We start from the raw sequence: 15632 nt of genomic DNA on the forward strand, positions 1-15632 counted from the left end.
AGTTCCCCTTGGCATCAGACCTGTTGAAACTCCCAGTGCTTATCTAATGCAGGATCTCAATTTCAGATTCATTAGCTTATTGCAAAGGCAGAATAGCCATATAAAAAACAAACAAATAAAAACACCCTCTTTCCTATGATTGGTGCTACTTCAGTTATATTATCTCATTGGATTCACCCTGAGTCCCTAGAATATAACTGGAATTATCCAAGTTTTATAAAAGGGAAAACATCATCAGAGCTGGTTATAAGATCTTCTTATGTCCCACTAAAGTCCTGGTTACCACTCTAACCTCACAAGAATGCCATCTGGTGGTATCAGGAAGGAAGGTAGAGTCACCAAATGGCTCAGTAGACCAATTGTGCAGACCTTTTAGGTGGGAGTCCCAACTCTGTTAATTACTGGTTATGTGATATTGAGTTAGTTACAATAACTATATTATGCCTGTTCCCTTAACTGCAAAACAACAATGATAATAGTAATTAAGAGTATTTTACTCCTGTCTTCCTTGGGAGTGTTAAGTGAGATAATATAGTTAAAGCACTTAATCCACCATTTTGATTGTTATTATTGGCAAGGATGTTACAGTTGCCAACTGGAAAGTCAAGAGGAGAGACTTGCTGAAACCGGTTTGGCTCAGTGGATAGAGCGTCGGCCTGTGGACTGAAAGGTCCCAGGTTCGATTCCCGCCAAGGGCATGTATCTTGGTTGTGGGCACATCCCTGGTGGGGGGTGTGCAGGGGGCAGCTGATCAATGTTTCTCTCTCATCGATGTTTCTAGCTCTCTATCCCTCTCCCTTCCTCTCTGTAAAAAATCAATAAAATATATTTTTTAAAAAAGAGGAGAGACTTACTTATTTTCCACCCCCAGGGGTTTGAGGAGTTTTGAGAAGAATCATGTCTTCAGTGTGGAAGACCCCTCGTGCATCAGATGCAATGCCTGAGACTGTGGTGAAAATCATCGGAAGTAAACACTTTCGGTACCTTGTGGAGAAGCCGACCATGTAAGTTTATTGTTTGAAAAATATCTGTTTTGCCTAGATCATAATGAAATTTGGGTGTGTTTTTCATCTAGAAATTTACATTTTAACAATGCCATTCATGGAAAATGAAGTCATTAAGCAGTAACAGTAGAAGTAAAATAGCATTGAGCACTTCTATGAGCACTGTTTTCCTGATATTTTTCATCTTTATAATTCCCCATATCCCTTAATTACTTGGGCTGATTTTCCAAATAGATGGGAAATAGAAGCAGTGAGACATTTATAAATATTAATGGAGTATTGCTGCTTCTCTTCATCAGGCTTATAATCTACCACGTGTAGTAATTTGGAGTGGGGGGGAGGTAAGGGAGAAAGTCATTAGTCAATTTGCTATGAATTAAAGGAGTGGAATTAAAAATAAATTATAAATTGTAAGATTTTCACTTCTTCTTCTTATCTTATACTCCTCCAAGCAGGGGCTTCTCTGAGCATAACTAAGAGGTCTTTCTTCCCTTCCAAGGTCACCACAGCCGCGTTTAAGGGAGCACACTCGTATATCTCTAAAATTAACTACACATGTGGCACAGAACAGTCTGACCAGCTCTTCCTTCCAAAGTTGTGGTCAGAAGAAGATACTAGACCTGCCTTTCATCTTATAGTCATTCCATAAACAGTATCTAGTCAATCCTTGCCTTTCCCTCCTAAGATGATTTCCACAGTCCTTTTCTCTATTTCAGAACCCAACAGACCAAACAAACAGACAAACAGAAAAAAATATCTGGCCTTACAAAACATAGGTGCAGAAAGCAATGGCTACAAAATCTGGCTATCATCAGAATCATCAGGAGTGTCCCTTAAAATAAAGATTTGGGGTCCAATCCAAGACCTAAAGAATCAGAATCTCTGAAGATGGACTCCTGTTATGGAGTATAGGCTTTAGGAGCAACTCTCAGGCCCTCTGCTATAGAGTATAGGCTTCAGAAGTGACCATCAGGACCACTGTTATGTGGTATCCTCCTATCTAATAAAAGAGTAATATGCAAATTGACCATCACTCCAACACAAGATGGCTGCCCCCATGTGGTCAGAGATGGCCACACCCATGTGGACACAAGATGGCCACCACAAGATGGCTGGCAGTGGAGGGCAGTTGGGAGGGACCAGGCCTGCAAGGGAGGGCAGTTGGGGGGGACCAGGCCTATAGGGAAGGGCAGTTGGGGGGGACCAGGCCAGCAGGCGAGGGCAGTTGGGGGGAACCAGGCCAGCAGGGGAGGGCAGTTGGGGGTGACCAGGCCTGCAGGAGAGGGCAGTTGGGGTCAACCAGGCTGGCAGTGGAGGGCAGTTAGGGGAGACCAGACTGGCAAGGGAGGGCAGTTAGGGGTTACCGGGCCAGCAGGGGAGGGCAGTTGGGGGTGACCAGGCCTGCAGGGGAGGGCAGTTGGGGGCAACCAGGCCTGCAGGGGAGGGCAGTTAGGGGTGATCAGGCTGGCAGGGGAGTGGTTAGCCTAACCGTTAGGGGGTGATCAAGATGGCAAGCAGAAGCGGTTAGGGGCATTCAGGCAGGCAGTCGGACATCCCTCGAGGGGTCCCAGATTAGAGAGGGTGCAGGCTGGGCTGAGGGACACACACCCCCTGCCCCATGCATGAATTTCGTGCACCAGGCCTCTAGTAAGCTTTAGAAGGGACCATCAGGACCACTGCTATGGAGTATAGGCTTCAGAAGGGACCATCAGGACCACTGTTATGGAGTATAGGCTTCAGAAGGGCACACTGGTTTTACCTCCCCTCCATCATTTTGTCAGCCCCAAGAGGTTCCAAAGCAAGTGCTATGATCAGTAAAGTTTGCCATAGCACCAGAAATGGGCTTTGCAGCACATCAGTTGGGATCCCTACAGAGCTAAGAGATGAGAGTGAATCTTGGTTCTGTGCCTTCCTGACCTTTGGACATTGAAAAAGTTAATTAATATCTCGGGCTCAGATTGTACATCTATCAAGTGGGGGAAAAACACATCTATCTAGTAGGGTTGTTGTGAAGAGCCAATGAGAAAAATATGCAAAACATCTTTCCAGTGCCTAACAGTATATTCCATATGCTTATAAATTGTTCTGCTATTATTATTGAAGCAAATTTTTCCATGGATACAAATCTCTTTCTATGAAATGTTTCCATCCTTTTTATACTCTATGCCTAGGAGGCACACTACCTTTGTTTTGTAGGTGAGGAAACCTGAGACACTGTGATTATTGTAAGATCTTCTGTCAAATGCCAGTTATTGTCAAGAAAAGTAAATAGGATCAGTTTGCACTCTCTGCTGAGTTCTGCTACCCAGAAAGCAACATTACTGCTCTACTAATTCCCTTCCTCTCTATATTGTTTGTTTAGCTTCTTTTATCCCAATCCCCTTCCTTTTTCCAGGACTCTAATATGTTCCAAATGGGTGATTAGGGGAAGGATACTTGTCTTTTTAAATAAGGAAAAATTCCGTTTGTCTTATAAGAAGGTGCCTTTTATTTTTCCTGTTTGTTCTTTTATTTTTATTTTTATTAATCCTCACTTGAGGATACTTTTTCCATTGCTTTTCAGAGACAGTGGAAGGGAGGGACGGAGAGAGAGGAGGGGGAGAGAAAGAAAGAGCAAAAGCGAGAACAAGTAAGAGAGAGAGAGAGAGAGAGAGAGAGAGAGAGAGGGAGAGAGAGAAATGCCAATGTAAGAGAGACATATGGACTGGTTGTCTCCCGCACTCGCCTGACCTGGAGAGGAGAGTGAACTTGCAACCCAGGCACATGCCCCTGACCAGGAATCAAACTCACGACCCTGTGGTGCCTGGGCCAACGCTCTAACCATTTAGCATACTGTCCAGGGCTTTCCTGTTTATTCTGTAAACTCAGAATCCAGGAAATAAAGGAGTACATTAAATCAGCTATATTAATCCTATATAATAAGAGAGGAATATGCTAATTATCTGTTATGCCATGAGGCGTAACGACTGGCCACGTAACAACCAGATCACGGATTACGCCTCAGATGTCAGCTGCCCAGCCGCCCAGGGCCGGCCCAAGGTGCAGGCAAGTGAACTACAAGCAGGTGGTGGAGAGCTACAGGAGGGAGCAGGGCATCAAGCTATGGGGGGGCGGGGGGAGCTATAGGAGGGTGGGGCAGCAGGCAGAGAGCTACAGGAGGGTGGCAGAGAGCTACTGGCACATGAATTCGTGCACAGGGCTACTAGTTGTAAAATAAAAGACATCGTTCTGTTTTTTCTATGACAACTGTTTTTTATATTAGGCAGTTATTTGTGTTTTCTATGGGCTTGATGTTACTGTTGCTGGAATGACTTAAGACAATGCTTTGCTAAGGTATTCCAGTGTGGTTCAAAAATAAATAATTCTCAAAAGCCTTCTTATTGTTGATGTAAGGACAGACTCACTGCTATCATTTCATGCGTGTCCCGCAATCTGTCCTCAAAGTATTTAGTCATACTACTACATCTACACCTTTTAGCAGGGGGCCCAAGAATGTGTTTTCTTTGGATTGAATCAGTTGGCCTACTAGTATTAGTGAAAAGATCTACTTAAGAAACATAAGTAAAAACCAAAAAAAGAAAAAAGACTCTAAAAGGAGAATCTGAATTTAAAAGAAAAATCACAAATGAATAATGGATGGAAAAACAGAAGTCTTTCTGTTTAACCACATTTAGTTCAGATTTCCTATAGGATATGTGGAGAAGATTGAATAGTATGTTACATCTGAAAGTTATCTTAAATGTATACTAGTAAATCAGTATAATTTGGTAGGGCTGCTATATCATAGTACCACAAACTGAGTGGCTTAGACCAACAGAAATTTATTGTCTCACAGTTCTGGAGGCTAAAATCTGAAATCAAGGCATTGGTAGAGCCATGCTCCCTCTGAAGGTTCCCAGTAAGGATCTTTCTTTTCCAGGTCTCTTTCCATGCTTTTGGTATTTCCTTGGTTTGTAGCAGCATAACTCTAAGCTTCCCATGGAATATGTGTCTGTGTACAAATTTCATCTTTTTATAAGGACACCAGTCAGTTGGATTAGGGGCCTATTCTACTCTAGCATGACATCACCTTAACTAATTACATCTGCAGTCACCCTATTTTCAAATAAGGTCACATTCTGAAGATCCTGGGAGTTAGGACTTCAACATATAAATGTTGGGGGAGACACAACTCAATCCATAACCACCCAGTCTTTAATTTTACAGAAGAGAGGAGACAATTGAGGCCTTGATGAGCTTAAAGTGAGGCCAGTTATTAAGAACTAAGACTGGAATTGAGCTCCCTCCCTCTTTCCATAACTTAGCACAATTATTGGCAGATGAAAGGAAAATACTGCATACCTACTTACCTATTTTTTACAGGGGAGACCAATCTATAGGCTTCAAAGAGTGAAACAAGTATCCCCTAGTTGGTGCCATCATCACTTTCCTCCTGGATCACTACACCAGCATTCCAATGCAACTCCTTGCCTCTCCTCTTCTCATTCTCTATTCCACTGGTTAAAAACTTTCTCCTCAAAGTGTGGTCCAAGGACCATCTCGACCAACCTCACCTGGGACCTTGTGAGAAATGCAAAATTACAGGCCCCTCTCCAGACATATTGAATCAGAATCTGCATTTTAGTCAATTCCCAGGTGACTCCTACATAACATTACAGTGAAGCCAAATTCTCAAGTACTACCAGTATCCACTTTCTAAAATGCAAGTCTAATCAGATGTCACCACCATCAGCCCCAAATCACCTGCCCCCACCTTCTATAGACTCCCATAACCCCCTCCAGGGTTATGACACTTTATGACAATTTCCTATGCATTTCTGTCTCCCCCATTTAACTGAAAACTCTACATACAAAAAGTCTTATACATATTGAAAGCCTGATAAACAAATTAGAGCACAGTGAACTCCAGGAAAAATAAATATCTAAAAAGACAATACTTAGTTGCTTTAAATTCAAGTCCAAAGACCCATGTTGCTAAAATAGCATGCATATGTCACTATGAAATCCCAATGCATAATCTTGGATAGCTCATTGAGAAGAAAATATGCCAGATAACAGGAGAAAAATACTCACATTTTCTAAAAGGTGTAAAAGTAGGTAATAAAACCACAGAACTTTAAGGCTTGTAGATAATCCCTGGCAAAATTGCAGGCCAAAGAATTAAATGCATTAGTTGTGAAAACAAAACACAAAGGTGATGGTCACTAAGGGTTGGTACATGTTGACTAAAAACAGATTATGTCGAACTTGTCCCATTCTCTTTATTGATGAGGTAACTGCAGTCCAAATGAAGGGAATGATGAAGATATAGTGTTTGTTCATTTCAGTCAGCCATTAGGCACATCTCTATCACAAAGACTTGAAACAAGGCAAATAATTCTGGACTTGATAGTATTAACACATTGCATAGCAGTAGTTTTATTGCTAGCTTTACCCAATGGCCAGATAAGTTTCTATCGAACAAGTACAAAAAAAACATTTTACATAAATGTAAAAGGCACGCTTTAAAATTAAATACCCATTGCATTTTGAAGTTATTTATTACATGTTCTTACTACATTTTTAAAGTATGATACTTTGTAAAACACTGTATAATAACAGAAAACAGGAGAATTCTCATGATCCGTCCACAATGTGTTAAGATAGATGCCATACCAACATGGTGGTGATTGAACAGTTAATGTCCCAACAGGAGTGAAGAAAGGGGAGAGGATTTCTGTGTGACCCTGTTTTTAGTCAACATTCTTTAATCCACAGTTGAAGGGGGACAGACAAATCATGTCAGTAAACACATAGGTAATAGAATGCTGGGAAGCCTTGTCAGGAAAGTGAGCTAAAACAAGACGAAATCAACAGAGATATATGCAAAGATATATTCTGTCTTTAGCTAAGGGTATGTGTAAATGATTATATATAAAATATTTGGGTTTTACTTGATATGAAACACTAGAAAAACATATATTGATTTCTGCTCCCAGGTCCTGGCATAAAACTTGTAAAACCCTTGCAATTTTCTAAGAGATATGAGTACTAGGAACATTTTTTTTTTGTTGTTGTTCTAATATTTGGTCTTTGACCCTGGTTCCTGAGGCAGAGCTCCTAAATCCCTTGAAATTTCCTAGATAATGGGATGTCTTTTGCTTTAATGAGGATACTCTCAGTGGGTTCCTAGATAGCTTCAGGCTGGTCACCAGAAAGAGGCCATGATTAAAAGCTTGGAACTTTCAGCACCTCCCACCCAATCCTCCCAGAAGGGGAGAGGGCCTGGAGACTGAGTTAATGATTGATCACAACTATGAGATAAAGCCTTAATTTAAAAACAACAACAACAAAAGAATAAGGTTCAGAGAGCCTCTGGGATGCGTAATGCTTCTGTGTGCTGGGAGGGTAGAGGGCCTGGAGAGGTAATGGGAGTTCCATGCCCCTCCTCACACACCTTGCCCTGTTCATCTCTTCCATATGACTGTTCCTGAGTTATATTTTTCTAAAATAAACCAGTGATCTAAAGGGTAAATAGTTTTCTTGAGTTGGTGGAGCCACTCTGGGGAATTAATCAAACTGGAGGAGGGAGTTAGGGGAACCCTGACTTATAGCCCATCTGTTAGAAATACAGGTAACAACCTGGGCTTGGGATTGACATCTGAAGGAGGCAGGGCAGTCTTACAGGACTGAGCCCTTAACTTCTGGGGTTTGCAATAACTCCATGTAGATGGTGTCAGAACTTAATTGAATTGTAGGGCACCTAGCTGGTGTGGGAGAATTGTTCACTGTGGGGAAAATCCTACATATTTGGTGACCAGCAGTGTGTGATGGTAATAGAAAGTAGAGGATAAAATGTCGTTTCCCTTTTACACTTGTGTTTGAGCTCATCATGAGCAGAATGGATCCAGATAGACAGTGTGGGAGGCTCACTGTATTCAGAACTGGACTTGTCACCTGAGGGGTAGTGTGCTTCATTCTGGATGTCACATTCTAGGAGGGACTGTGGCACACTAAAGGAGTGGACACTAAAGGTGTGGCATTATAGATGATCCAGTGTGAAATGTGGCTTAAGGGAACATTTATAGAATCTGGGGATTGAGTTGTTAACTAAAAGAGGAGTTGGGTTCATTTCAAGAAACTCCTGTGAGTAGAAATACTTCCAGTGAATAAAATTGGCCTCTATAGTTACTTCCAGTGCCAAGAATCAATGACCCAAAGCACTTTATTCCATAGTTACATTGCTGTTGGTACAGCATTGTTAAGCACAAGGGAAGCTGACTGCAAGATTTTATGGGAAAAAGTAGCAAATATTTGTAATAATGTACTTTAATATTTATAACCAAGAAATATATAAAGTCCTTATATTTTCCCATGTGACTCTCCTAGAGCCCATATCTTATCATTTTAGCCCCTCAAAACCCTTCATATTAATACATTATTTTTTGCTTTCTTGAACTTTTTTAAAGTGTTAACATTAACAGCTATAAAAATTAATGCTTATATGGAATCCCATCAACATTCTTTCCATAGACAGTAACTGAGCACTTACTGAGTGCCAAGCTTTGATGATACAGCAATGTACCTAAAGTTCTAGTGATGAGAGACACACAACAAACATATAGACAATGACCATTCAAGTGAGGATAGTGAAATGAACAAACGTAAAGGAGGATCATAAAGGTATTTCGATCTCAAAGGTGTTCCCCGAAGGCCTCTCTGCATAAGTGACATTTGAACTGAGACTGCCTGGAGGTAAGAGCTAGAACTATCCAATGAGAATTATCCATGGTTAGTTACCAGTGAGCTGGCTAAGACTGGCCCAACTTTATCCCATTGGGCATGGCTCACTAGATTCCAACATTCCATAAAAAATGGTATAGCCATACAAACATCAGACAATGCAGGCTTTAAGGCAAGACCCATTAGTAGAAATTTTCAAAAGAATATTTTATAGGAAAAAAGGAAGATTTAGTACTAATTAATATGAACTCAATTGCATAACATTACAATGTATGAAACATAAATTGACATAAGTTAAAGGCAAAATGAATTTATAATCATAGCTGGAAATATTAACATGACTCGGTAACTGATATGTACACTAACAGATATCAGTAAGAAAAAAACTAAAAAACACTTTAGAACTAACTGAAATATAGAACACTACAAGTGAAAGTAATAGTAACAGAACACACATTTTCAAGACTGCAACTTTCTATAGGCCCGAAGCTCTTCAAATATTAGACATCTGGTGTTCCTAGCAACTACTACAAACAGCACCTAAGTCAACCACCTGGAATGCAAGCAGATTTTTTTTCCGCAAGGCTGCCTTTTTTTGCTCTATAAAAAGTGGGACAATGTCTCTTTCTGGGAGCACAGTGCCCAAAGATCAGGGCACCCATGGAGCTGCTGCTTTCCTGAGGTCCAGGCTGTGCCCACCACCATCCTCATGCCTCAAAGATCTACACAGAGAGTTAACATGCAAACACCTGAGAAAAGAGCATTCTGGGCTGAGGGAACTGACAAAAGAAAGCCTCTTGGCGTGTTTGAGGAGGAGCAAGGAAGCCAATGTTGGTGGAGCAGAGTGAACAAGGGAAGAGGAGTAGGAAATGAAGTCAGGTAGCAGGTCATGTGGGCCATGGTAGGAACTCGGGGTCTGTTCTATGGAGAATGGAATGTTCTTTATAGAACTGAGAGCAGTGGAGGACACAAATTATTTTTTTTAATTTTTTATTGATTTCAGAGAGGAAGGGAGAGAGAAACATCAATGATGAGAGAAAAATCATTGACCGGCTGCCTCCTGCACACCCCCTACTGGGGATTGAGCCCACAACCCTGGCATATGCTCTTGACCAGAATCGAATCTGGGACCCTTCAGTTCACAGGCTGACACTCTATCCACTGAGCCAAACCCGCTAGGGATGGTTTTTTTAGAGCAGTTTTACATTTAAGGGTAAGTTATAGAGATACCACATATACACCTCTCCCTACGTATGCATAGCCTCCCCCATTAACAACATCCCCCACCAGAATGGTACATTTGTTAAAATTGATGAAACTAGATTGATATAACTTAATCACCCAAAGTCTATAATTTACCTTAAGCTTTGCTCTTTTGTTGTCCATTCTATGGGTTTGGACAAATGTATAATGACATGTGTCCATCATTATGTGTCATACAGAATAGTCTCACTGTCCTAAAAATCCTGTGTTCTGTCTATTCATCCCTCCTTTTAAATCCATGATCTCTTTTCATACCCTTGATTTAGTTCAACCTCGTTCAAGAAAATAACATAGCAAAAATTATTGTTCCCCATTCCCATAGACCACGTGTATGTATCCAGAAGGTGGCAGGGAGCGAGGAGAGCTGTTGGTGCTGCCTCCTTTCATAGTATGGACAGAAGACCTGGCTCAGAAACTGTACCTTAAAGCACTGAGATAATTGGTGAAGAGGACAAGAAGTTGCACGATTATTTTGCTTAGAATTGCAAAACAGGGGAGAGTGCAAGTGCAAAGGACATTAAATTTCAAGCCGATAAAGGCTGGCTGAAAGATTTAAAAGCAGCACAGTCTGCAAAGCTCCTGGGTATCATCCACCTGCGGACATTGTGGTGATGCTCTGTTGTTGTTTTCTATAAAATGAATGATTCTGAAGATTTTTAATCTTAACTACTCTGCTTTGTTTTTTTTAAGTGGGTGATTTCTAGAACTGGTAATTACTGTTATTAGACAGATTACATTAAATCTCTCTTTTTATCTAGTTAAATAGATTTTCCTCAGTTCCTGTGTACTATAGAACTTCGATCTTTTGGATGCTAGTTTTATCTATCAATAAGAAAGTTTTGGGGACCCAAAGGAAAGAGCATCCTTTCTGTACCTGAGTGATGGGGAGGTTTGGATAAAGGAGACAGCACTTTAACTGATAACTAATCTAAAATTACCACTTGTCAAGGGCTGCCTGAGCACCAGGCTCGATGCTAAATATTTTATACATCTTACCTTGATAAGTATTATTTTTCTAATCTCACAGATAAAAGACTGAAAATCAGAAATGAGAACTAATTTGCCAAAAGTCACACAAGTTATCAGGCTAGGATTCAAAATCAGTACTACACTGCCTGAAATTATGGGTAAACTTTGCACAATTATAGAAAAAAAAACCCTTCCTTTTTCATTCTCTATGCTTTTATTTCTCAAACTTTAGTGCACATAGGAATCATCTGAGATGTTTTCCAAGAAGCAAGATTTTCTTGTACTATTTAATTCCAATTTAATAATATCAGAGTGGTCCACATATCTATTTTATCATCCAGCACCCTGCATGATTATGGCCCATCTCAGGTGCCTGAGGTTCAATGGTTAGGAATCACTGTCATTTCCTTCAAGAACAAGCCCTTCACCCCATTTGGAATGTTTTTCCACCTCTTATTTTCTCCTTCAACTGCTATTTTATAGCATAATTCCTTCATGGAGTCATTTTCATCCCATTTAAGCAGATTGGGTTGGAAACTCCTTTATGGTCCCAAATCTCTTTTTACATACTTCATTTTTTAAGTTATCACCTACTTTTATAAATTTTAAGACAACATAGTCTGAAGACAATGAGTGGATTGGATGCCCACTACTACCTCGACTGAGAAGGTAGTAATGCGTAGCTCAAAGACAGGTCAGATATAAGAAAATGTCCATAGTGTAAACATGGCTAATGCTGTAAGTAAAGAAAGAAGATTGCATAAGAGAAGGGCTGCTGGGATATCATTAAAAGTACATCATACCAAAGGACAACTGCTGATTGATTTGGTTGCTAATTTTGCAGCCAATATGACCTTAATTTGAGAAATCATTTTTATTCCGTGAAATACTGTAGTGTAAATGCCATTTAAAATACATTTGGTTATTTTCATTGATGTGAGAATTTGACTCAATATTATAAAGGAAGAAATGGGATATTTTGGGAATAACTTTGAAAATGCATTGAATTCCTTGTCCCTGAGAAGGTTAAAAACCAAAGCTGAATGACAGTCACTTCGGTATTCTGTAGAGGGACGTTAGGTCTAGGTGGGAAGATGAACTAGATGCCTTTATATATGGTATTTAACTGATATTTTTAAAGAGAAGCAAAATCCTGTTGCTTAAAACAGACAGTTGTAAACTATAGGTGTAGACTTGAGGAGTAATGTAGAGGAAGGAGCATTTGGTCTGGAGTCTGAGCCTGAGTCCTGGATCTGTGCTGATGAGCAAGGTGACCTTGGGCAGTTAATCTCTCTGATCATCTGTCTTCTCATCTGTATAATGGTGATAATAATACCTACTTTTCAGGATTATTAGTACAGCATGGAAAACATTATGCAAATTTATATGTGATAGCTGACACATAAGCTTTTAGAAATGTTAGCTTGTAAAATTACAATAACGAAGAAATAAATGATTTGGGCATAGGGTTGGCAGTTAAAGTCTTTTAAAATTCTTGCTGCAGAATAAATTTCTATGATAATAATACACACTGTGGCTTAGGGAATTACAAAAGAAGAAGCAGAAGAAGAAAAACCCCTCACAATAACATGTGCTACATTAGCACAGGCTTCCTATTACAGCTTCCCTATGGAGTTCGGTGAGATTTTCAGTTGCACTCCCTCCCAAGTCTCATTTTATTTTTTATTTTGTTGTTGTCTTTTTTAAAAAAGGAAAAGTCTGGTTGTGTTGATTATCTGTTATTACTTCCAAATAAGAACATGCTTTCATTTGCTGAAATTAGATCCCCAGTCACTGCCTTGGCATACTCTGGGCCGCCTTCTCCAGAGGGTTTGGGCCTGTTAGATAGCGCACAGTTGGAAATCGGTGACATTGAGTGCCTGCCAAGACTGGCAGACCTTTAAGATCGCATCTGGTGACCTTTTTGCTGAGCCCCTCAGGTTCTACATTTGAGATTTGATGTTCTTCGGGAGAGGGATGCTTCTAGCCACCTTTGCAATGTTCCTTTCTAACTCTGAGACTCTGAACGGTAGCAGAGGGTGGCACCAAAAGGCTGAAAGAGCCCAGTGTGAGAGAGGGAACAATTGGATAGTTTTCTCCACGTTTATTTATCATTCAGCAATAAAATAATCCCCCTTAATTACTGTAGTTCCCAGAAGACACAAAACTCTTCACTGTGTCCCGGCGAGCAGCAGCTTAAGTCAGAAGTACCTATGAAGAAGCGAGCTGTGTCTTGCTTCCAAGAGAGTACTGATGGCATTTTTTTTTTATTCTATTGAAATGGCAGATTTCTAGTTTCAGTACCACAGGTAGATAGCACACAAGCTTAGAAGAAAGAACTGTGAGTTTGTGAACAGCATAACAACCAATGTGTGTTGACTAGCTATTTGTGCTAACAATAGACACACGCCATTTCTCAGCTGGGGAGTCATTTTCATGATAATTTTAAACTGCTGTGTATGTGTGTGTGTTTTTTTAAAAAAAAACAACATTTAACAGGTCATTTTTGGTTTTTATATCTACTGTGGTTGTTTAAAGACAGGCAGATATATTTCACATTTCTCAGGCTAGTCTGTCCTGAGACTGCCCACAAAAAGATTTTGAAGGTGATTAAAGTGAAGATAATTTATCCCTTAATTTCACCCGGAAGAACTAACTCTCTGCCCCTGTGCCCAGTTTGCCTGTAAATCCTGCACTACCTGCTTTTGTTGCCACCTTCTCTACTTTCTGCTCCTCATGTAATCCCAAACTTCCATGCAGTCTCTCCTGTCTCTTCTATGGGCAGTAGGAATTTAGGTGCAACCAGGTAGACCGAGGTTTACATTCTGGCTTCACTACTGAAAAGCCATGTAGAATTGGACAAATCAAATAAACTTTCTGACACGTAATGCCTTCATCCTAAAATGAGAGACAAATATCACCTATCTGTAGGGTTGATCTGAAGACTAAATAAACTAGAGTATATAAGTGACTAGTGTGACTGTCATGGAGTTAAATGCTCCGTAACATTATTTTTGCAACCATTGCAAACTGTAACTATTACTCATTAAGTTTTTTTGTGGTAAAATTGGGGTACAAATACATTTCAGTTGTACAACATTATAATTTGATATCTGTATACACACATAGTGTTCACCACTGTATGTCTAGTTACCATCCATCACCATATAATTGGTCCCCTCTGTCCCTTCCCCTTTCACCCTCCCCTTAAGTCCCTTCCCCTCCCATAACCACCAGTTCATTCTTTGTATCTATGAGTTTGTTTTTGTTTTGCATGTTTTTTTATATCCCACAAATAAGTGAAACTATATGGTATTTGTCTGATTTATTTCGGTTATTCCTCTTATGAATTTCAAATATCACTGATTCTTTGTAACATTCACTTGACATTTATCTATAAGTTAATGAGATATGTTTCATATTATTTGTATAAAATTTATGTCGATTTCTTTAAATACTTAGAAATATATCTATATGCATAGACATAGATGTGCACATCATAAGTATACTCACTGAATTCTCACAAACATGATACACCCATGCAACAACCATCCAGATCGAAAAACCGAATAGTACCAATATCCTAGAAGCCCTCCTGGAATTCCCTTCTGGGCTCTACAACTCTCCAAAAGGTAACCTCTAGCTAGGAGCTATCTATCTAACTTATAGAAGCAAGTTATACCAGCTGTTAACTTGATTATTTGTGTTATTTTTGGACAACCAAATGAAATTAAGTTCCTTAAGGGCAGGGACCATATGCTATACATCTTCTCTCATTGCAAGAACTATTTATTAAATATACATCTTTCTTCTATATTCCCATCTTGCTCTGTTGTTATTTGACTGTACCTGTCTGGCACGGTCCCAGCCCTGAATGTGCCCCCACTGTGTTCTTTACATCTCCACAAGGACTACTGGGCACTCCTGGAGGAGAGCATTCACCCTCTCAGGCTGATGCCACAAAGTCATGATCTCCAGCCTTCATGTTCACTCACTTTTGCCCCGCCAACTGATCAGCTATCTTCCACTCTTCATAGCAGCTATTTCAAGCCATCTACCCTTAATCAGACTTCCTACCCCAGCACTTCCCCCTTGAGAGCCAACAGGTACCCATACCATGTATATCAAAAGAAAATTCAAGCTGTCAGCAATTTGATCAACATCCTGGCACCAAATGTACAAATAAATTTGCCTACATCCTCACCTAGCTCCCTATTACCCAACCTTGAGATTTCATTTCCACCTCTGTTCTCTCAGTGACACCCCATTTCACTTTGTCAGAGATCATCCTATTTTATCAATGATATCCTCTACTTTTCTCTGGTTCAGTTGGCTCTTTTCTCAGCCCACTTCAGTCTAGTATCCACCCCCATTATCTCACTGAAGCTCTTTTGCCAAGATTCCTGGTGATGTCAATGGACACTTTTCAGTGCTTACCTTTCTCAGGAGTAACTAACACTGTTCACTATGCCCTCTCTCTGGAAACATCCTCTTCACTTTGCTGCCAAGAACTCACACTGCTGGTCCCTCTCCACCTTACTGAAAATTTATTCTAAATTGCCGTTTAGGGCTCCTCTTCCCTCTATTAAATGTAGGAGTTCCCAGGGTTCTTTCCTAGGCCTTCTTTCCTTTTCATGCTAAACCAAGAGGATTACTACCAAAAAAATACATCTA

At 40.2% G+C, this 15632-nt stretch overlaps 1 protein-coding gene across 1 annotated transcript in view; it reads left to right on the top strand.

The window, feature by feature from the left end:
- Window positions 1–897: 897 nt before the first annotated feature.
- Window positions 898–15632, top strand: part of LOC307102523 (uncharacterized protein C1orf87) — a gene marked incomplete at both ends in the record, with an annotated part of 74045 nt that continues 59310 nt past the window's right edge. The window contains one exon of the mRNA XM_079776118.1: window positions 898–1004. Within this exon, the coding sequence (XP_079632244.1) occupies window positions 898–1004 (107 nt within the window). The remainder of the gene's footprint in view (window positions 1005–15632) is intronic.

The sequence above is a fragment of the Cnephaeus nilssonii genome, assembly GCF_951640355.1.
Source record: "Cnephaeus nilssonii genome assembly, chromosome: 7".
NCBI classification, from domain to species: Eukaryota; Metazoa; Chordata; class Mammalia; order Chiroptera; family Vespertilionidae; genus Cnephaeus; species Cnephaeus nilssonii.